The sequence below is a fragment of the Filicampus tigris genome, chromosome 12 (genome assembly GCF_054856515.1).
Source record: "Filicampus tigris isolate MCC_2025a chromosome 12, RoL_Ftig_1.0, whole genome shotgun sequence".
In the NCBI taxonomy this organism is placed as follows: domain Eukaryota; kingdom Metazoa; phylum Chordata; class Actinopteri; order Syngnathiformes; family Syngnathidae; genus Filicampus; species Filicampus tigris.
The window spans coordinates 720,666-743,312 of record NC_141228.1 but is presented as its reverse complement, the minus strand read 5'-3'; the positions used below and the strand labels follow the sequence as shown (position 1 = coordinate 743,312).

Sequence of the window (22,647 nt, the reverse complement as noted above, 5' to 3'; positions counted from 1 at the left end):
CCGGAAAACAAACTAAAAATATTACAAGGGCCGCATATAAATGTGCACATTACACCCACACACACACTTTGTTTGCACACATTTGAAATATTTGTCACTGTTCTGAGGCCCTTTTGCATTTTTGTAGTGAATAAAAATACTGTCTACTACAGAAAGAATGTTAATTTTAATTTAAAAATGTTAATTTTCATCTCGTGGGGATTTGTTGTTGTAATAAAAAAATACATTACATATGAATAGTATGTTGAATGTATATATCCGTCTTGTGTCTTATCTTTCCATTCCAACAATTTCTAGAAGAATATCACATATTTTGGAGATAGTTTGAATTGCAATGAATTACGATAAATTATTTTTTAAGCTGTGATTCCCTCAATTAAAATTTTTAATCGTTTGACAGCCCTAATAAATAGACACTCATTTTTTAAAAAAGTCAACGAGAGAGGAGCCCGGGCGCAACCAGAACGTAATAATTTTGGGCCCGACCGGGCTCAAGGTTTTACCTCTAAAGTAAAGCAGGCTCTGACTATGTTTGCCTTCAGCATCTAACTGACTAGAGATATTCTCACTCAAGCATTGGGGTTCTTTTTCCTGGTCGGCTATGAGAGGATTGGTGAGGTGTTGTGATTTCCAGGCACAGGGCACAGTTTGGTTGATACTGCTATTGACTTTGATTCCAAGAACGGTTCAGAATAAGACTACACAACCATTCTATAGATCTCATGTCAATTAAGAAAATGTTTCATGGTTTTTCACATAATACATACTGACTTTTTTTTTAACCTCTCAATTGTTAAAACAACTAAAACATAGTTAATAGTTTTAAGATGGTTACAGTTTGAACCTTGAATTTACTTTTTTTATTTTCTTTATTGTTTTCAAATCTGGGGTACACTGCCTCCTCCAAACAATGAAAACAAAAACAGTATTTGCACAAATCAAGTATGAACATTTAAATTTTGTTTCAGCAAAGAAATAAAGACATCAATCGGTGATGAAAAAAAAAAACTCATTCTACAGTGTGGAATTACAGAGCCCCTAAACTGGCATGGAGAAAGAAAAAAAAAGTTCCCTCGCAAAAAACTTTACAAGGGAAGGCAAATCTTTTCGAGGGAATGCAATCGTTGTGAGATAACACAATGTTGTTGTTTTTTTTGCAAGGGAAACAAAATTTTTAATGAGCGTTTATGTACTTCCGGGTCATCTTACGACCTATTTTATTTTATTTTAGAGTGAATTTAAAACCAGCCGTTCCATGTCCTTCATGATTCTATCCGTCTTCGGCATACTGCCATTTGTCAAACAGAGGCGAATTGGAGGTTACAGTCACCAAACTGACCAAGAAGTACATAAATGCTCATTCCAAAAAAAAATGTTTCCTCACAAAGATTGTGTTCTCGCAATCTTTGCGAGGGAACGCAAAGTTGAGTTTTTTTTCTTCCTGTCACCTAAGGGGCTCCGCAAGGAATTGAGTGCGGACAAACATTACTGTATCTGTGTAATTCATTCCAGCCACTCATCGACATAACTGAGTGGGATTCAGCACTGTATTGGTCTTGCTAGGTGAATGTTCAAAGATTCTGTTTGGTAGCGTTACACTAAGTTGATCTAGGGTGCGGCAGGATTGCTGAACATAGACTGAGCAGCTGCAGGTATTCATCAGCCCCATCAGACAGGCATTTGTCCACCACCTGAAATGGACCAAACACAATGATGGTTGATAAAGCAACCCAACTAAATAATTTTCTGTACCCTCTTATTCTGTGTTAGGGATATGAAAGACTTCTTTCAAAACAAATTGCTTTTGAGTAACAATATACTAGGATTGTAAATTTAAATATTAATTTTGCTTATTTTACTTTTCATCCATGCTGCGACACACATCCCCTCTTTGACATTAGTAAGAGAGGAAGAGTAGTAGTAATTATCTTAGGACAGTAGTATTAATCAGTCAATTGTTTTTTTTCCTTTCTTTGATTCCAACCTAAAAAATGTCCCTTGTTGGCTATGCGGTTCCCGATTGGTGGAAGTGTGATGACGCCCAAGTCACACACTCACTGAGCTACTAACCTGTGACCCTGGATATTGTATTTCGTACCATATCATGTGGCAATGCGTTGGCATGAAAATAAAATAAAAATTCCTTGAATCAGCACAAAAGCTAATCCTGACTGGTTGAGCAAGACCAATAACAATAAGGAATAAATCGCTTCACTTTTATCATGTCATAAAAGGGCATCAGGTATCCTACCGCCATTTTTTCAGTGATGACAGACTTGTGCTTGTCACTTAAGTCCTGCTCAATGATACAGTCATGAAGTTGACTCAGGATCTGTGTGGCTGCGTAGCCTTCATCCATCATGCCCTAACAAAGAAAATATTTGACATGAGAAGATGTGAAGTGAGTTCTTGTGTGACTTAACCCATTAAGGACAGGAGCGTATAACCGTGTTTGTACCACTCGAGCCGGGAGCGCTGTTGCGTTTTTCTACCCTTAAAGCCAGGAGAGCGTATACGTCATTTTCTATTTATTATTTAATTCTCGGTCTCCTAACCAATGAAATGCACCAGAATATACATGTGAGCCCGCAGAGGATGTTCCGTAATTCTTTTGAGTGATAATGGCGGACAACGCGGTCACGGGAGCTCTAGACGACGCGATTGTGGACTTTGAACCAGTAGAACCAGTCGAACGTGATATATAGTTAAGATACATGCTTGTCGACAATGACAATATCGATGTCGTTGTAACAGAAGAGAGGATGGTAATTACAACTCGATTTTTAAAAAATGAAAAGTAGTGCTTCGCTCTTGCACTTACGGTTTATTTTTACCTCTTCAATTGAAACAGTAAAGATGAATAAATTCGGGTCTGTGTGAAAGCCACCTGTCTCAGATCTGAAATTATTTGGGAATTATGCCTCTGTCTGCTACAGTGGCTGAGATGTTAATTATTTTGTCGGTGTTGAACTTCTGGGAAAACTTCAGGTTTTCAAGGGTAATTCCAAAGACGACCTTAGGTTTTGGGGAACTGTTGAGCCAGGCGCTTTAGGCCTTAATGGGTTAAGTCATATTAGACAACCTACCCTTACTGCAAACTCTAGTTTCTCAAAACTTCCTTTAAAGCAGACCTGAAGCAAATCATTGATCATCTTGGTAGGAACAACCTGCAACACAGTATAACAATTTTTGCTTGAAATTTCTGTTAGCACAGTTTTGGAATCTACAGTGCTTCATGAATTTAACAGACCACAAAATGTCAGATTTATGCAACAGATGCCTTAACTCATTCACTGCCATTGACTAATTTATTTGTCTTTTCACAGTCCAGTCATTTATTCCCAGGAATTTATTTATATATTTTTTCAAACATTAGGGTAAAAGAGGGTCTGAAAATGTTTGGCAGTGAATGAGGTAAATTAATAGATTGTTTTGTTTCTGGAATGGTTAATACTAGGGATGTCCCAATTTGATCATGTGGTCGGAAATCATGTGATATTCAGCTGATCCAATATTGGGTGCAAAAGATTGGTTTTATTCTTTTTTTTGAACATCTAAAAGGTCACAAAGCGACAAAATAATCCAAAGGTTTTTGCCAAATGGAACAGTAATAACTAAGTTATATATTACAGAATGTTCCCTTTTGCTATGTGTTACAACAGTACTGTCACTGTTATTTTACATTCCAAAAGAATCATACCATTCATGGTTGGGGCCGTGCCTCCAATATACTGTATAAAAGCCATTCTACCGAATTGATTGAAATTGCTGTCCCACAATGAAAATCAAATTTTAAAAAACAATGAGGTGTTCAGACCTTGCATATTTAGTAATATCTTATTATGATCTATTTTATCACAAGACGTTAGTTGAGATACTATTAAGTTGAATGTATAAAAAGTCATCTTTTATAGGTCACTTCCTATCGGGAGGTGGCTGTCCCAATCTCCTAACTTGTCATGAATTGAAATTTAGGAGTTTGGAAGACCAACTCGAGCAATGGATTCATGATCAAAGAACAGCCGGGAGAAGCGTCTCTATGAAACTGCGCCATCTATCCATCCGGGCAAGGACCACCGTGGCGCAGCAACTTCCGGCGGATTACAAGGAAAAGCTGGCCATCTTCCGCTCCTACTTTAGTAAAAAGATTGCAGACAAATGCATCCAGGCCAACCACATCACCAACATGGACGAGGTTGGTGATGTTTCCAGCCGGAGTCATCATCAATGCCAATCAAAACGGCTGGATGGAAGAGGAAAAAATGAGAGAGTGGCTGACGATGTTTTTTTCCACATGTCACCGTCGCTGTTAATCTGTGACTCCATGCGCGCCCATCTCACAGCCGCTGTGAAAAACCAAGTGAAGCAAATGAACTCCAAGTTTGCCATTATTCCCGGATGCTTAACAAAGGAACTCCAACCACTGGACATCGGTGTAAATAGGGCGTTCAAAGTTAAGTTGCAAGCGGCGTGGGAGCGATGCATGACGGATGGCGAACACAGCTTCACAAAGACTAGGAAGCAGCGCCGGTCAAGTTACGCCACAAATTGTGAATGGATTGTGGATGCTTGGGCTAAAGTGTCTGCTTGCATTGTTGTGCGAGCTTTTGCAAAGTTTCTGAGGAGCCACACGGCAGCGAGACTGACTCAGACAATGATGAAAGCGAACCTGACGTGTTTAATGGAGAGCTTGCCAGCAAAACTCAGTTTTGCTCCCGCTGCCTTTTTAAAAATATATGTTAGCATGCTACTGTGTGTATGTTTTACCATGCCTGCGCCCAATAATACGGTGCACCTTATGTGTGTGTTAAATACAGAAATATCACCCGTAACTGAGAATGCGCCTTTTAATACGCTGCGCCTTTTGGTCGCGAAAATACAGTACATATTTTTAATGTAGCGCCTTCATATATTAAGACTGAATTACGAGGACTTTTTCGTCTGTTTTGTCCAAAGAATCAACCCAAAACGGGCGTGGTGCCCCCTAGCTAGAGTTAGTGCAGGCATTAACCCCAATCGCTGTCCATTTATTAAATTAATATTTAATACTAAACAATCGCTACACTGAGTTACACAGTAATGTCAATCAGATGATGCATATTGCACTTGAAGTATTAAAATACAGGTTACGCTAAATCTGATTACGTTTAAATATGTTTTTATATTTTTTTGTTGTCGGAGAAGTTACAGACATTTGTTAAAACAAATGCTGCCTTGGCACTTTTTGAAATGTGTGTTGACACACGTAAAAGGTTGTCTTGCCACTTTAATAAAAGTAAAAGTGTGAAATATAAATCCTTGCTCTTCCTTGAGTATTGCAATTGTTTTAACAAAGGTACTAGTGTTTTAGATTAACTATAAAATGTAAGCCATTGTAGTGATGCATTGGAATCGAATCGAATTGTAGGCCTCTGAATCGGATCGAATCTTGAGGTACCCACAGATTCCCACCCCTACTACTAAGTAAATGATTCTGTGAGGGATTTATTCTTCGAAGCATTAATATTAAATATATAAACAGTAAAACACTACTACACGCAGTCCTGCCGTAATGTTCCTGACAGAAAAAAAAAAAAATGTTCAGGGAGGAAGGAGGAAAGGAAGGAAATAATACACTAATAACAATAAATACCGTATTTTCCGGACTATATACTGCACCTTTATATAAGACGCACACACTCTATTCTTAGAAATATAATGAAAAAACTATATATAAACCGCACCTTTATACAAGCCGCACCTATGTTGAAAAATTTTATATTCACTGCATTTACAGAACGATTTTGAACTGTAAATGTACATGTATGTACCTTTCTTTCCTAACAGTGCCTTTAAACACGGTAGTAACTTTGCTTAATAAAACAGAACTCGCTTCGCCTGTTGAACTCCTCCACCTGCAGTCACATCCTGTTAATGGCAATTGTATTGTATTGTATTGTAATACCAGTTAAAGTGCCCTTAGCGGTGGAATAAAAATCCACAGAATGGCTGCACCTTTATATAAGCCACATGGTTCATACCTAGGGGAAAAAAGTAGCGACTTATAGTCCGGAAAATACGGTCATTTCATGTGGTGTGGTAATATTTGAAAATATAAAAATGTGTTATCGTAACAGGCCTACCTGTAGACAATGTAAATACCAGGTGCAGCCATTTGATATTTTGATATTCGGATATCCTACTGAAAATTCTATCGAGCAATCGGGTGTTCGATTAAAAATAATATACATTTAGTTATTTGCAAGGTAAGAAATACAGGAGACAAAAAAATGTCCACTTATTAATGAATGACCAACTGTTTTTAATTTTTAGATAAACAACATCCTTGCATTCACTATCCAAGTCACTTATGCTCACAAAAGGTTGCGGCCATGCTGGAGCCTATCCCAACTGTCTACAGGCAGGGTACACCCTGAACTGGTTGTCAGCCATTCACACTCACGATCACACCGAGGGGCAATTTAGAATGTTCCATTAACCTACCACGCATGTTTTTGAAATGTGGGAAGAAACCAGAGTACCCACAGAAAACTCAAGCCGGCACAGGGCGACTCCACACAGGACCTTTGTACTGTGAGGCGAATGGCGGTGAGGTCGCCATAATCAAAATTTTATAACTTATCTAATCAACATTTTATACTCAAATTTAACTGTGCATAACAGCACACTATTTTCCTCTCTAGAAACAGTGAGATTTTATACAAATCTCTCCCCTTTTTAGTCTATGAGACGAAGTGGCCTCACAATTCCAGTAGCGATTTTACTGGTTAAAACAACACACTTGAGTAGGCCTGGTTTGTTAAAAAGTGATCAGCAGGAACTGCGACTGTGTCAGGATCCGCGACTGTGTCAGGATCCAGTCGCTTTTTTATTGCGACTATATCATCTATATCTATATTGGAAATGCGCGTTTCCGCCTCCGTCTGGCGAGCGACAAGTGCTGCTGTAGTGGCAACAGCATCATCAATGCGCTTCACCATGCTGTCCATCAGAGGTGGGCATTTTACAAAAAGTTCCCGGTCCATTCCTCAACTTCCGTCTGCGGCCTGGGTGCCCTTCCACCGTCCATCTATTTGCCTTTTTATCAAGCCGGCCCAAATATTAATCGCATATAGTTCGGTCTTGTCTATCATTTTAAACAGGCTTCCTTAAGCGTTTCCACCAACCAACATCCAGTTGTCACAACATGACAGATCTTGACCCAACGTGCTGGGTCGCACGTGGTAGTTTAACGGCAGTAATGGTGGTCGCTGTCAACCTGGGCCGTGACCTTTTACGATGAACGCTAATAATCATTGGGAAAGGTTTTAACACTGATGCTCTTCCTGACCCAACCCTCTGCATTTACCCGAGCTTGGGACCAGCCAACAGTTCTTTGCACTGGCATGTGCCCCCGATAAGGCTGCAATGGTAATACGGATGAAAACAAATACTGAATAAACTAGAGAATGCAATTTCTGGAGAAATTGCGTGTGAAGGCGAAGACGCTGAATAAAAACTGCAGAATGTGTTGGAATGACACTGAATAAAGTGGAATGAAGTTGAATGACCTTGAATGATATAAAAAATGCTGAAGGGAAGCAAGATAAGAGGAAGCCTGGAAACAATGAAAGAAGGAAGTCAGGAAAAAAAAGTGAAACAAGGAAGGGCCGGGGATTGAACCCACAACCTCCAGTTGAGAAACAGCTACTCTACCACTGAGCCATGCCACCTACAATATAGGAATGGCCTTCGCCTTCACACAATAAAGGCTGCTCTCTTGCTACAACTTGAATCCTCAAGGCCAAGGAGAATATATTTCCCTCTGTGCTTGACAGTAGTGGGCAACACACTAAGGCATTTGCTTAGCAGATCTGCCAAAAACGTAAAAGGTTATGAATCAGAATTTTATGTTTTAACCATGTGCTTGCAGTGGTTTTGGTTGGTTTCTTCTCATTCATCATTAGTATAAATGCATTATTTCAAAAGAGTGAAATGCATTATTTTAAAGAGAGAGTTTGAACTTTTTAATATTGTGGCTAACACTATATGTTACAGTTGAACCTACTGAAGGTTTTATAATGATAGTTTAACCATGAAAAAGGATTATTTCCTTGACTTCCGATGATAAATTGTGTTTTCTACATCCTGCAGCTGATAAATGTTGAGCTTTCTGTCTTACACTGAACCAACAAGAGCAAGAACAGCTCAAAATTACATCTCACCCCAGCTATTTCGATGACAGCAAATTCTGTAATCTCATTGTTGACATTGAGGCGTGCAACACTCTGAAGGAAGGTGATGGCTTTCCGCAGGTCTCCCTCTGACACCTTCACCAGTGCTGATATACTCTAGATGGACAACACGCATCAAATAAGAACAGAAAAGTTAAATCATAGCATGGCCGATACATGCATAATTTGACACACAATATAAATCAGGGAGCTCAAACTCAAATTATGTGGAGAAGTGGGGGCACAGGAAATAGAATCTGGGTGTGTCTGGGCTGCATTAAGGATTCCACAAAAATGGGTCAAGTAAGTGAAATGGAATTGAATGGATATGAATTGCAGATTAAATTACAAAAAATCAGGTGGTGTTGCTGTAGATAGAGGATTGGGATGTAGCCTGATTGAGTACGTCAAATAAACCATAGATAATGTAATGGAAATTTAACCTATTGAAATATATATCAAACATGCAACTAATGTGGGTGCTCGTGAGCAAGCCATGGAGTAGGAAGCATTTTTCAGAGCTTCTGCATATCAGAAATTATTTTTCATCAAAAATAGACAAATATACTGTACGTCAGTACTAACACGGGACATGACTAAGAGAACATAAAGAGATGAGTGACCTAGCGGCACGTATAATGATAAGCTGAATGTCTAAAAAACTTCAGAAGTTCCAATACTGTGGCCAAGCTAGCAGCTCGTGGCCTACAAGAACCAGGCAGCGTACGCCAGGTGCGATGGATCCATAATCAACCATTCGGATTGCTGGCAACTGCCAAATTCCAGCTCCCTATCTGCTGTGACTAAAGTTATCAGAGAAGTTCTACAATTGGAGCGGGATGTAAAGATAAATCGTGCACCCACACATTTGCCGCCAGGAATACAACGGGTGGGCAACAAATTTTAAAATGTGGCTTAACTAAGCATGGCCGGAGGTGTATTTTAGTCCGGCCCACTATCGGCCCTTGTGCGTGTAACGTGCTCACAAGGTGGCCAAAATTCATCTCAGCCTACTCGGTGAAAGCCTTATTTTCAGGCTTCTTTCTACTCCCGCGTCGGCGCGAGCGACAACTGCTATTATAGGGATTGTGGTATTGCCCCCCACCCCCCCCGGCCAGGACCCCCAACCCCTCTTGTAATGGTATGCCCCAGTTGCATGTAGGAGGCGCGGGTTACGTGACGTGACAATCGGGAAATACAAACACGCTTGAGCGCACGTTGCTGTCTCACATGTTGCGATGGGGGCGACAATGTTTATGAATATGGCTGGGGGGGGGGTCACGACTGGAAGGGTACCCAGGTCAAGGGTGGAGGGTCGCGGCCGGACGGGCAAAAAATGGTCAATTGCCGAAGAGCTTGAAGCCTGACGGTACCCATGGATGTAAGATCCCCGTCATTTCATACACTCAATGTATACTGGTTCACGCAGGAAATGTCATGGCTAAATCTTGGAGGTACATTTATGTTCCATGTAATAGGCAAAACCCCAAAATAACTCATTATTCTTCATACTTCACAGTTCACTGACACTTAATATAAAAACAGTGGTTATGACAATATAAAATTCAGAAAAACTTGATCCCACAACCGACCTAATGTATACAGTACATTGTTATCACAGGCTGTTAAATTTGTTACATCAAGACAATGCAGGAACCCAACTGAATGCTTGTTCTTCTATGTCTGAGTGCACCCACTGCAGTCAAACGTAATTAAGGCTGCGCACATTTGCTGCTCGGTTTGCAGCTAGGGAGAGGTGCCCAAGTGCAATCTATGTAATTTAATTATTGGCAAAAATGCTTTTGTGTTGTTTTGGTTTTTATGTTTGGTTACCCCTGTTCTTCAGGTGTTTTGTACAATACAATACAATTTTATTTATATGGCACATTTCATAACAGCTAGAGCTGTAACAAAGCACTTTACGAACAATACAATAATGTATTCATACAAGTATTAATAACTAAAGATATAAATAAAACCATAAATAAATAAAACCAATAAATTGACATAAAACACTATATACAATTGACACCGGAAAAGAGCCAAAAATTTCAGGTCTGTTCAAAAGCCAGCGAATAGAAGTGAGTCTTCAACTGGGTTTTAAAAGTGGACAGAGAGGGAGCTTGCCTAACATCCCATGGGAGGTCATTCCAAAGGGAAGGATCAGCAGTCAAAAAGGCTCGATCCCCTCTGAGGCTCCGCTTGGTCCTCGGCACCTCGAGCTGCGCCTGGTCCGCAGACCTGAGGCTGCGGGAAGGTGCGTAGGAGCTCAGAGAGGTACACCGGGGCCAGGCCATTTAATGATTTATAGACGAATAGGAGAATCTTAAATCGAACCCTGAAATGCACTGGGAGCCAGTGAAGGGAGGCCAGAATTGGTGTTATATGCTCCATCTCCTGAGCTCCAGTTAGTAGGCGGGCAGCAGCATTTTGGACCAACTGGAGACATTTGAGGGAGGAGCGCTGACTCCAAAATAAAGTGCATTACAGTAATCTAGCCGAGATGTAACAAAGGCATGGAAGACTGTTTCTAAGGAGGGGCTTTACCTTAGCCAGCTTTCTAAGGTGAAAGAAGCTCGACTTTACAACAGCGATGATTTGCTGGTCCAATTTAAGATCACCATTTGTCCATTTTAAAACCCAAGTTTGAGAAGAGATCTGGCTTTATATATGAAGCCAGGGGGTCCAGGTCAACAAGGTGGGATGTAGACGAGCCACTGGGACCGAACACCATAACTTCTGTTTTCTTTTCATTGAAATTTAGGAAATTCAGTGACATCCATTCTTTGATGTCCTCTAGGCAGGACAAAAGAGGTCTTAAGGAGAGTGCATCTTTTTTGTTCAGCGGGATATAGATTTGACAGTCGTCCGCATAGAAGTGGAAGGAAATACTGTGTTTTCTAAGGATGGAACCCAGGGGCAGCAAATAAAATGAGAACAGCAATGACCCCAAAATAGAACCCCGTGGAACACAAAACAATGGAGGGGCAGAGCGAGACTCAGGGGAACCTAGGCTAACAGAAAAAGTCCTGCCAGCTAAATAGGATTCAAACCACTCTAGAGTGCATCCACTAATGCCCACTTGGTGTTGCAAACGATTCAAAAGAATACTGTCTACTCTATCGAAAGCTGCAGTCAAATCTAACAAAACGAGACATGCGTGGTCTCCAGTGTCATTTGCCGGGAGAATGTCATTAAAAACGCGTAGCAAAAACACGTAGCAGGGCTGATTCTGTGCTATGCATCTTCTTGAAGCCTGACTGGAAAACTTCCATAACATTGTGTTCATCCAAGAAAGACCTTAACTGTGAGTGCACCACTTTTTCCAGAATTTTAGACATAAAAAGCAGCTTGGAAATGGGTCTAAAATTGGATGGCACAGCTTGATCAAGGTCATTTTTTTCAACAGGGGTTTCACTACAGCATGCTTAAAATGTTGGGGGACCACACCAGAATGCAGGCTGCTGTTTATAATGGCCAAAACAGATTCGCCAATTGTCGGGACAATCTCCTTAAAGAAATGTGGAGGAATGGAGTCATAAGGGAAGCCAGATGGTTTCATATGGCAAACCACATCCTCCAAAAATGACAAAAAGGAATCAAAGGAATCGAACACTGCAGAACAAGGAACTTGGCCAGAGGGGTCAAATGTGGCGTTTGAGACAAGAGCCCTAGCTGTAGCAACCTTGTCAATGAAAAACTGCAACAATCTATCGCACATTTCAGGGGATGAGTCCATGCACGTTGGTTGATGGGGCTTCAGTACAGAGGCAATTGTTGTAAATAGAGCACATGGATTTTGGCGATTTGCCTGAATCAGACATGACAAGTGGTCTCTTTTGGACTCCTTCACCTTTCTCTGGTAACTATGCCAGCAGTCCTTGAAGATTTGATAAGAGACCTGCAGCCAGTTTTTTCTCCACCTGCGTTCAGCTCTGCGGCATTCCTGTTTAGCTGTGCGAGTGCTCTCATTAAACCATGGCTCCGGTCTAATTTTTTGACGCATATTTATTAATGGAGCCACAGAGTCCAAAATATTAAGGCAAGAGGAATGGAACCAAGTGCTGAGTTCCTCTGTATTTGAAGAGGGAACATAAAGCTGATCAAAGGCATCAGAGAACTGACTAACAGTGAGGTGGTTAAAAACCCGGACCCTGCGCTCGCTAGCATTAGCTCTGACAGCACTGGAAAACATTACATCAAATCCTGGGCAGCTACCTGGACTCTGTGGACTCGGTGGGGGACAGGAGGATGTTGGCCAAGCTGTCATCACTGCTGGACAACCCGGACCACCCCCTCCAGGGCACCCTAACAGCACTCCACAGCACCTTCAGTGACAGACTTTTACACCCTCGCTGTGCAAAGGAGAGATTCCGCCGTTCCTTCTTGCCTGCTGCTGTCAGACTCTTTAACAAGAACATTGTGTAGTCTCTACAAACTGGCGGACATTAGTGCAATTGTGCAGTCCTGCACCTGAGCTCATATCGTGCAATACCCAATACTACCCACTACTGTAATACCGTGCAATACTCAACATTCCCCACTACTGTTAGTCTAGTTCTATTTTTATCCAAAGCTGTTCCTTACATTTCACTACAGCACTGCAGCACTGTCACTTAGAGTATTTTTCCTCTGTACTATGTACAGGCCAAAATGAGTGTTCCTCATACTTTTTATGTAGATGTATGTTGGTGTGTATAAAAATGTGTATATACACATGTTACTGCATATATTTACATAGGTTTGATCCTGAATGTTTGCCGTCAATGTTATACATTAATGGCTACATTATGCCGCCGTCCCTGTGTGACCTATATCTTTGCTGCTGTAACAATGAACATTTCCCCACTGAGGGATCAATAAAAGCATTCTTATCTTATCTTATCATGCAGTGTGTAAGACAAATTTGGAGACCAGTCCCGATCCTGTGCAAGATAATTTGCCCGCACAGCTGGCATACTGTTGCGGATGCGTGGCAGGCATGCGCTTGTGGCCATGTGACGAAGTTGCTAAACAGCAGGGAAACCGGGTCCCTATTCCAAACGATCCGAGCAGGTCTCGTACTGGCTGGAAAAATGTTAAAATTAATAACGTCTTACATTCACCATGCTGTAATTGAAATGAAAATACGCCCGCAGTACAACTTAATAGTTACGAACATGAGCAGGCCGTGCCGACGCAACAACCGGAGGTAGCCACGTATGAAGCCGAACAGCCGCTGCCATGACAAGTCACCACTATTCTCCATTGGAGGTTTCCGACGAGTCATCGCAGTGTGCTTTCAGCAAGGTTTTGACATCCTCCACATAGGTGAAGAACCTTTTGCTTCCCTCTTTGGTTGAGATTCGCAGCCTCGCTGGATACAGAAGCGTCGGTTTGTAGCCTTGTTGTTAAAGCCTCGACATCACGTCCCAGTAAGCCGCGCGCTGTTTGATGACCTCGGGGCCGTAGTCCTCGAACATGGCAATACAATGTTTCCCACACATGTTAATACTTGGGCGGGCCGCCCAAGTAAACAGGCGGCCGCCCAATACGTTTTCAAGAGAATTTAAAAATAAAAATAAAATAAAAACACCCCCCCTTCCAAAAACCAAAAACGGGTCGCGACCGTAGATAGCGCATGTAATGTTAATTCGCCGTCACTCAAGCCTGGTTTATACCTCTGCGGCACGTAGCAAAAATGTGACGAGGTGGCCAATTCATTGCTCTCGCGGAGCGCTCCACACCTATGCAGCCGCTTTGCCGCGCACCTCTCCAAAATCCAAAGCTGCTGCGTACGGTTTGTTGTCTTTGCAAGGAATCGACGGAATACCTTTATATGGGTATTAAAATACACCCCTGTTGTTAACAAGGTTCTGACTTTATGGTATACTTTTGAGTTGTGTGTTACGGCTCTTGGATTGTGCCCATGTACCGGCACCTTTACCCCCCCGTTTAGTGTCTAACTCGTGTGAGTGTGTGCGTGTGTGTGTGCATCGTTGGACTGGTCCCCTTGCTCGTTCCTCGTTGGACTGGTCCCCTTCCTCGTTGGACTGGTCCCTCTGTTCGTTCCTCGTTGGACTGGTCCCCTTGTTCGTTCCTCGTTGGACTGGTCCCCTTGTTCGTTCCTCGTTGGACTGGTCCCCTTGTTCGTTCCTCGTTGGGCTGGTCCCCTTGTTCGTTCCTCGTTGGGCTGGTCCCCTTGTTCGTTCCTCGTTGGACTGGTTCCCCTTGCTCGTTCCTCATTGGACTGGTCCCCTTGCTCGTTCCTCATTGGACTGGTCCCCTGCTGTTCCTCATTGGTGGACTGGTCCCCTGCTCGTTCCTCATTGGTGGACTGGTCCCCTGCTCGTTCCTCATTGGTGGACTGGTCCCCTGCTCGTTCCTCATTGGTGGACTGGTCCCCTGCTCGTTCCTCATTGGTGGACTGGTCCCCTGCTCGTTCCTCATTGGTGGACTGGTCCCCTGTTCGTTCCTCATTGGTGGACTGGTCCCCTGTTCGTTCCTCATTGGTGGACTGGTCCCCTGTTCGTTCCTCATTGGTGGACTGGTCCCCTGTTCGTTCCTCATTGGTGGACTGGTCCCCTGTTCGTTCCTCATTGGTGGACTGGTCCCCTGTTCGTTCCTCATTGGTGGACTGGTCCCCTGTTCGTTCCTCATTGGTGGACTGGTCTCATGCTCGTTCCTCATTGGTGGACTGGTCTCCTGCTCGTTCCTCATTGATGGACTGGTCTCCTGCTCATTCCTCATTGGTGGACTGGTTTCTTGCTCGTTCCTCATTGGTGGACTGGTTTCCTGCTCTTTCCTCATTGATGGACTGATTTCCTGCTCGTTCCTTATTGGTGGACTGATTTCTTGCTCATTCTGGATGGACTGCCTAATCAGCAATCAACCTTCACCTGTTGCAGCTGGGACCATAAAAGCGTCTCTGTTCGGTTGCTCAGGGCGGCTGGAACTTAGCAGTGCAGTTCGCCTCGCTTTTGACTAACTAGTGTCTCTCGTTTGTGTTTTGGGTAGTTTGTGATTTTGTATGAGACACTATTGATTTGTGAACTCTGTGTGAACTTTGTGACTACCTTTAGGTTTTATGCTAAAACCTACATCTACCTTAAAGAAATTAAATTAAATCTCCTTCAACCAAATAACATCTTGGTCTATGTTACTTCCCTCCTTCCCAAGCAGAGCAGGTCGTAACATTGTGTTTGAAAACTTGTTCTCTATTTCTGTTAGCTGTTTAACTTGAGGTGTTATTCCCATATAATCTTGTAAGTGGCCGTTAGCAACCAGCAACCAATCATAATTCGTATTACCGTCTCTCCACCAATCAGGGCACAGTATTCGGCAACACATCCATGTTGAGAATAAGTGTGCAGATATTTTGTCGGGACCACTCCGCTCTGTACTACTCATTGTAATTCTCCTTACAATTACAATTCTCTTCCTTAAACCGTTTGTGGGTCCATGATAATGTAAGTTTATGTTGAATATGTTGTTTATTTACTTCTTTATTAACTTTGTGCATGTATGTTACTTTAACTTCTGCCCCCCCTAATGTCTAGTGTTCAGAAGTTAGTGTAATTTAGGTTAAATTAATAATATACAGTACTGTTTCATACTTTGTAACTACCTACTGCTTTCCAAGTGAATAAGAAGTAGTTTTTTTCCCTATCATTTGCATTTGTGTGTAATCCTCACTCACGAATGCTTCTGAAAAATCTGCAATGCACTGACGGCGCGAAAGTTGAAGCTCGAGATAGCGAGGGATTACTGTACACAACATACATGAAGGGCATAATAGAGAGAGGTGATGTGGAGCAAGTAGAAGAGAATGGAGCTCCAGGGGAACAGTGGTATATATACACAACCATGGCGTATATCACACCAAAAAAACAGATAAACTGCGTATTGTGTTTGACTGCTCTGCGAAGTGTGGTGGCACAAGACTGAACTAACACCTCCTTCCAGGGCGGATATGATCAACAACCTCACGGGCATGCTCCTGCGATTTAGCATTCTATAGCACTCATGTGCGATATAGAGAAAATGTTTAATCAGTTCTACGTCCCAGAACAGGATCGGGACCACTTAAGATTCCTGTGGTGGAAAGATGGAGACATGAACAGGCAACCTCAAGCCTACCGAATGAAAGTACAGTAAGTACCCTCTAGTAATGTATGAAAAGTGCTATATAAATAAAATGTGATTGATTGATTGATTGATAAGGAATCATATTTGCATTGCCCAACCTTTCCTTGTAACGGAATTTCCTTATGTGGGAAACGACTACAGTACATGTCCTGTATAAACGTGCAAGTATGTTAACAAAATACATGTGTAACAAGTTAACAACACAATATAATAAAAATTTTATTAAGCAAAAAACGCTATTTCATGTTCAATTGAATGTCATTTCTGTTATGAAAATTATTCGTAATTTACAGAAAACTCTTAATTTGGTGGGAGTGTGAATGACCTAATTTCAAAATTATTTTTGCTGTTGGTATTTTGAATATATTATTATTTGTAGTAATGCTCTAAACTAAATTACTGCACTATTACTTTAATTCTCTATAATTCAATGTTTCAAATTCATTACGTGAAAAACAGTAATAGGAAGAAGACGCAAGAATCATGTGAAAACCACCGTCAGTCTGTTTTTTTTTTGTTTAGCACTCGCCGAAGCGGCAAAATCTTTAACGGTGGTTGGGAGCTACTGTGACGAAGGTTTTTTTTTAAATAAACAAGCAGAAAAAATATCAGTTGAAGACATGACCATCTATTGTTTGGGATCCTACACCCTGAGATGGCTTGATTTTGCTGCTTAACTCACAGAGCTGGGCAGCGACCCTCTGTTCCCGGTTTCTGTCCTGCATATTCAATCGGCCCACGTGGTCCCAGTCGGTCGGAGTCAGCCAACTTGCGTCGAGAACGGAATTTACCGATATCACGTCACATGCAGGTGCCGCATTCCTGACGCGGTCGAACAAGGAAACAATAAAAAATAAAAGGGTGTGGTGTACCTTGCGGTCCCACAGACAGAATGACACGTGTCTCATATTTTTATTTTAGCGATGACAACACTGTCCGTGTGTGTGTCAGTTGTTTTTGTTTGATATTTTTTCTTTGTTTGCATGTCTGCTCGTGCAACACCTGCGTGTGACGTAAAGATTATGTAATTGAGGCCGATTGGCTATCTCCGGCGAATGTCGGGCCGGGACCACGTGGGTCGATTGAATATGCAGGACGGAAACCGGGGACAGAGGGTTGCTGCACAGCTCTGTTAACTCATATTCCACAAACTCAGTATTAATCAGAATGCCTTGTTTCAAATAGTGGGCCTGCATAGAACATGTTATTGAAAAAAATATGTTTGGGTTGATTTCCTCTTTTAACTCATTCACTGCCAAGGACACATTTGTCCAGCCATTCAATCCCAGGAATTTATAAGTCATTAAATGGCCTGGCCCCGGCCTACCTCTCCAAGCTCCTCCATTTCTATGCACCTTTCTACAGCCTCAGGTCTGCGGACCAGGCGCTGCTCGAGGTGCCGAGGACTAAGCGGAGCCTCATGGGGGATCGCGCCTTTTTGGCTGTTGGTCCTTCCCTTTAGAATGACCTCCCATTGGATGTTAGGCAAGCTCCTTCTCTGTCCACTTTTAAAACCCAGTTGAAGACACACTTCTATTCGCTGGCTTTTGATCAGACCTGAAATTTGCTGCTCTTTTCGGTGTCAATTGTATATAGTTTTATGTTAATTTATTGATCAACACTTGTGTATTATGGCCTTATTATTATTATTATTATTATTATTATTCGGCAAGCACCCTCTCTGTCCACTTTTAAAACCCGGTTGAAGACACATTTCTATTCGGTGGCTTTTGATCCGACCTGAGATCTGAAATTTTCGTATCTTTTCCGGTGTCTATTGTATACAGTATTTTGTGTCAATTTATTGATTTCATTTGTTGTATTTTGGTTATTTTGTTGTTTGTATGTAAAGTGCTTTGTTCCAGCTCTAGCCGTTGTAATACATTGTTTTTATTGTATAGGCCTGGCCGATAATTCAATATAGATATGTATCGCGATTGACACGTGATCGCTACCAATAGAAAATGCCTTCGATAAAACGGTATGATAGAAAAAAAAGAAAAACAAACCCGATCGCAGCATGGTGCGTGATGTGATGTAGGCAGCGCGCTTGCGCCTCCAAACATGACAAAAAAGTGTTTAAACCAAAGAAGAAGCAGCTTTTAAACCAACGAGGAAGAAGCTTTTAAACCACTCAAGATAAAATCAAGCAAGTAAAATATGAATGGACTATGGCAATAATGAGTCTGCTAAAAAGATAAAGTAGTCCTAAGATGGTTGGTCAACGATGATGTATGCACTGCAAGAGAGTATTCGTTCACTTACATTGGATGAACATTGAATGAAGGCTAATATGTGTCAACAACTGCTTTGGGGTAGACATAATGCAAATAAGAATTTACAATGCACTGATAGAGGACAAACTGCACATTACACTACATAACGATGTACAAAAAACAGTTAACTAATATTTAAAGAAAAGGTTTAAAACAAAGCCAATAATTATCAATATTGACTGATAGGAAAAACTTAGATTGTGACAGTTTTTCAAACATTTCTCAGCCCTTCTAAGCACATTATTAGGGCCCGAGCAGCGAAAGCTGCAAGGACCCTATTGTTTTCGTAGAAATTCTTATTAGGGCCAGAGCAGCGAAAGCTGCAAGGACCCTATTGTTTTCGTAGAAATTCTTATTATTACAGCCCGAGCAGCGGAAGCTGCAAGGACCCTATTGTTTTCGTAGAATTTGTTATTCGGGCCCGAGCAGCGAAAGCTGCAAGGACCCTATTGTTTTCGTAGAAATTCTTATTAGGGCCCGAGCAGCGAAAGCTGCAAGGACCCTATTGTTTTCATATAAATTATTATTAGGGCCCAAGCAGCGAAAGCTGCAAGGACCCTATTGTTTTCGTAGAAATTTTAATTGTTAGGGCCCAAGCAGCAAAAGCTGCAAGGACCCTATTGTTTTCGTAGAAATTCTTATTTGGGCCCGAGCAGCGACAGCTGCAAGGACCCTATTGTTTTTGTAGAAATTATTATTATTATTATAATCAATTAAGATTCAAATTTTTGAGGGACTAAACCTGAACAAAAACCCACCAAACTTTGCACACACATTGGGCGTGGCGAAAAATTTGATATTTTGAAGTTGGCATACTCAAGTACTCAAAAACGGGGTCCCCAAGAACCCCTCGATGTTTTCATCAAAGGAAAGTCCCGGTAAGTTTGACCTACGGTCAACCTTGAAAACTCATGAAACTTTGCAAACACATCAGACCTTCCATGAAAATAAATAATTGAGAGATTTCTTGTGCTTTTTTTCCCTAAAAAGGCTTGACAGCGCCACCTAATTGTTTACCAAACATTCCCGGTTCCACGTACAGCTGTAAAAACTGGCAGGCATATGTTAAAGACCAAGATTTTAAACAATGTTTTTTAGAGTCATGTGCAAAATTAACAGGAAGTCCCCCATTTTGACTATTTGAAATTTTGCGCCAAGTTTTACCTTTTAAGAGGTCATATTTGAACTTACTCCTACTAGAGACATTATCTGATCGTTTCCAAACTTCCTGTGGTTCATCTAAATATGTTTATGATGACATTTTTTGGAAAACTTAATTTCATCGCACGCTGTTGCCACGGCGATGCAATGATTATGAAGAAAAATGATGCCGTTTTAGAGTGTCTAAACCCGTGCGAAAACTCGGGAAGATTTTGCACACACATCAGACATGGCATAAAAATAAAATCTGGAGAGATTTCATGTGCTTGTTTAAAAAAAAAAATGTCTATAGATCCCCCTACACATATTTAAGGAAGCATTCACGGTTCTACATTTTACCTAGGTCTGTGACAATTTGAAGACATCTGTAACAGTTTAAGACCTACAAAAAAGTATTGTAAAGCCATAGGCTAAATCTTACAGTAAGTCCGCCATTTTTACTTAATTTTGGAATAGGCCGACATTTTTGGCCTTTTTGTAGAGGTCATATTTCAACAAACTCCTAGAGATTTTATCCGATTGTCTACAAACTTTAGGTGTTTCGCCTAAACACTAAAGATGAAAGGTTATTGCAAGTTTTTTATTACGTTGCACGCTGTTGCCGTGGTGATGAGCCATTTGCAAAGACAAATTATGCTGTTTTTGACATCTAAACCTAGGCAAAAACTCATGCACCTTTGGACATACATCAGACTAGGCATAAACACAGACAATTTTTCTGCTTATTGTCCTATGTACAAGTACCCCGATTTGCAAGTACCCCGACTTGCAAGTACCCCAATTTGGCCAGGGTTCCTGTAAGCAGCCCGCTATAGCTGCTCACAGCTCTAGACTTTAAAGTGGACTTTACTTAATCTTCATATCGACCAGTTTATTTCTCTCTTTCATAGTTACATTGACCTCTTATTAAAGGTTAAGTATTATGTTAAAATAAAATAACTTAAATGTATTTTTCTTCAGGTCATTATTTTCAATAATTAAAAAAAAAGAAAAAAAAATCAATATACATCGCTATCGACCAATAGAAACACATATCCTGATATACTTTTCAGTCATATCCCCGAGCCCTAGTATTGTATAATGCAAGTGAGGGGCATGACTTGGGTCAGCGACTCGGGGGGCAGTCAGGTATGGTGAAGTGAAGCTACATTCAGATCTTCCTAGTAGTTTTAAAATAGCCAACTCCCTCTTTGAGTGCTGTATTTAATAACATCAAAGGTTGTGCTGAATTATGTAAGCAGGTTGTAATAGGCTTAAAAAGAAAAAAAGGTTCTCCCTGAGGAATAGTTTTTCAATTATTCGTAACAGGCAAAAGGTAGAACAAGCTCAAGTACAATTATTCATCTTTGTCTCATTTTTTTATTCGTGAAACTAGAGATGGTAATGGCTTTGTAGAGGTCTTATATTCATTACAGGTTGCTCAGTCTTGCGTTGCTACTATTACCTCAAGTGTGTATTTGAGTTTCTCCTTCTCGCAGATCTCTAGCAGACGCTTTTCTTGTACCTGGTCAGCAAGAGGGTTAAAACGAAACTTGGAACATCTGGAAGTTAAGGGCTCAATGATCCTACGGAATATACAGACATACACATAAAAATGGATGTTGTGTTTTTGTTTGGCTGTGATTAAGGTGTGCTCACCTGCTGATGTAGTTACAAATGAGACAGAAACGTGTGGTGCGGGACTCCTTTTCCATTGTCCTTCTGAGCGCAGCCTGAGCTGGTGCAGTCATCGAGTCAGCTTCATCCAGGATGATGATCTTAAAAGGAGGGCATGGCTTCCCACTACAAAGGCAGGACACATCAGGCTTGTTGAACTCCAAAGGGAAATTTAGGCTCAAAGACAGGTAGTTGTTGAGAGAAAGGGCAAAAATATGTTTTGCTTAGTTTGTTTCCATTTACATTCAATCTGTAAAAATTCATGAATTCATCCTTACTCTGGCCGAGTCCCTGCAACAGTGAGCTGAGCAAATTTTTTGACCTTCTCCCTAATGACCTGAATGCCCCTTTCATCTGAAGCATTGAGCTCTAGCACCCTCTGCTTGTATAGCTCTGGACTGGATAGAGGAGAGAGAAGACAGACCAGGATAAAAACAGCAGTCAACACAAAAGAGTTGTTTTTCAGATCCAACTAACTGCAATATCTGTTTACTCCTGCAAGCAACATTAAACATGCCACTTACCCATAAAGTTCTCTCGCAGCAGCTAATATGGTAGAGGTCTTTCCTGTTCCAGGTGGACCATAGAAGAGCAGGTTTGGAAGCTAAATTTGCAATCCAAGTATTAAAGGCATAATGGCATAAGTTTTTGAAGTGTACAACTCTTCAAAGCTACAGTACTGTATACATATACTGTATACAGTATTTTCCGGACTATAACCCGCTACTTTTTTCCTAGGTTTTGAACCATGCAGCTTATATAAAGGTGCGGCTATTCCGTGGATTTTTCTTCCATCGCTAGGGGCGGTCCAACCGGAATCACGATACAATACAATACAATAGCCATTAACAGGATGTGACTGCAGGTTGCGGAGAACAACAGGCGAGGGCGCTATGCACTAGGTTATGACTTAGGTGGTATGCGGAAGTTAACTGACAAACTGGAGTGGCAGCGGACAGTGAAATGAAGATAAGTACTGTTAATTTTCTCTTGGTTCTGTTCTGTTTTAATCAGCAAACTTGCTGTCGTGTTACTGTGTTGCACTGTTAGGAAATAATCTGTTCAGGTACATACATGTAAATTTACAGTTCAAAATCGTTCTGTAAATGCAGTAAATATATCAATTTTCAACATTGGTGCGGCTTATATACGTTGGGTTTTTTTTCATTGTTTTTTAAATAGGGTTTAAAGGTGCGGCTTATAGTCTGGAAAAT

The 22,647-nt window shown here is 41.3% G+C and overlaps 1 protein-coding gene across 1 annotated transcript in view; it reads right to left on the bottom strand.

The window, feature by feature from the left end:
* Nucleotides 1–363: 363 nt before the first annotated feature.
* Nucleotides 364–22,647, bottom strand: part of rfc4 (replication factor C (activator 1) 4) — a 35,867-nt gene continuing 13,583 nt past the window's right edge. Inside the window, exons 4-11 of the mRNA XM_086048145.1 lie at nucleotides 21,958–22,037; nucleotides 21,712–21,831; nucleotides 21,416–21,559; nucleotides 21,222–21,342; nucleotides 8,205–8,330; nucleotides 3,087–3,167; nucleotides 2,252–2,365; nucleotides 364–1,691 (exon numbers count right to left, since the gene is read on the bottom strand). Of these exons, the coding sequence (XP_085904271.1) occupies nucleotides 1,599–1,691; nucleotides 2,252–2,365; nucleotides 3,087–3,167; nucleotides 8,205–8,330; nucleotides 21,222–21,342; nucleotides 21,416–21,559; nucleotides 21,712–21,831; nucleotides 21,958–22,037 (879 nt within the window). The 3' untranslated portion in view covers nucleotides 364–1,598. The remainder of the gene's footprint in view (nucleotides 1,692–2,251; nucleotides 2,366–3,086; nucleotides 3,168–8,204; nucleotides 8,331–21,221; nucleotides 21,343–21,415; nucleotides 21,560–21,711; nucleotides 21,832–21,957; nucleotides 22,038–22,647) is intronic.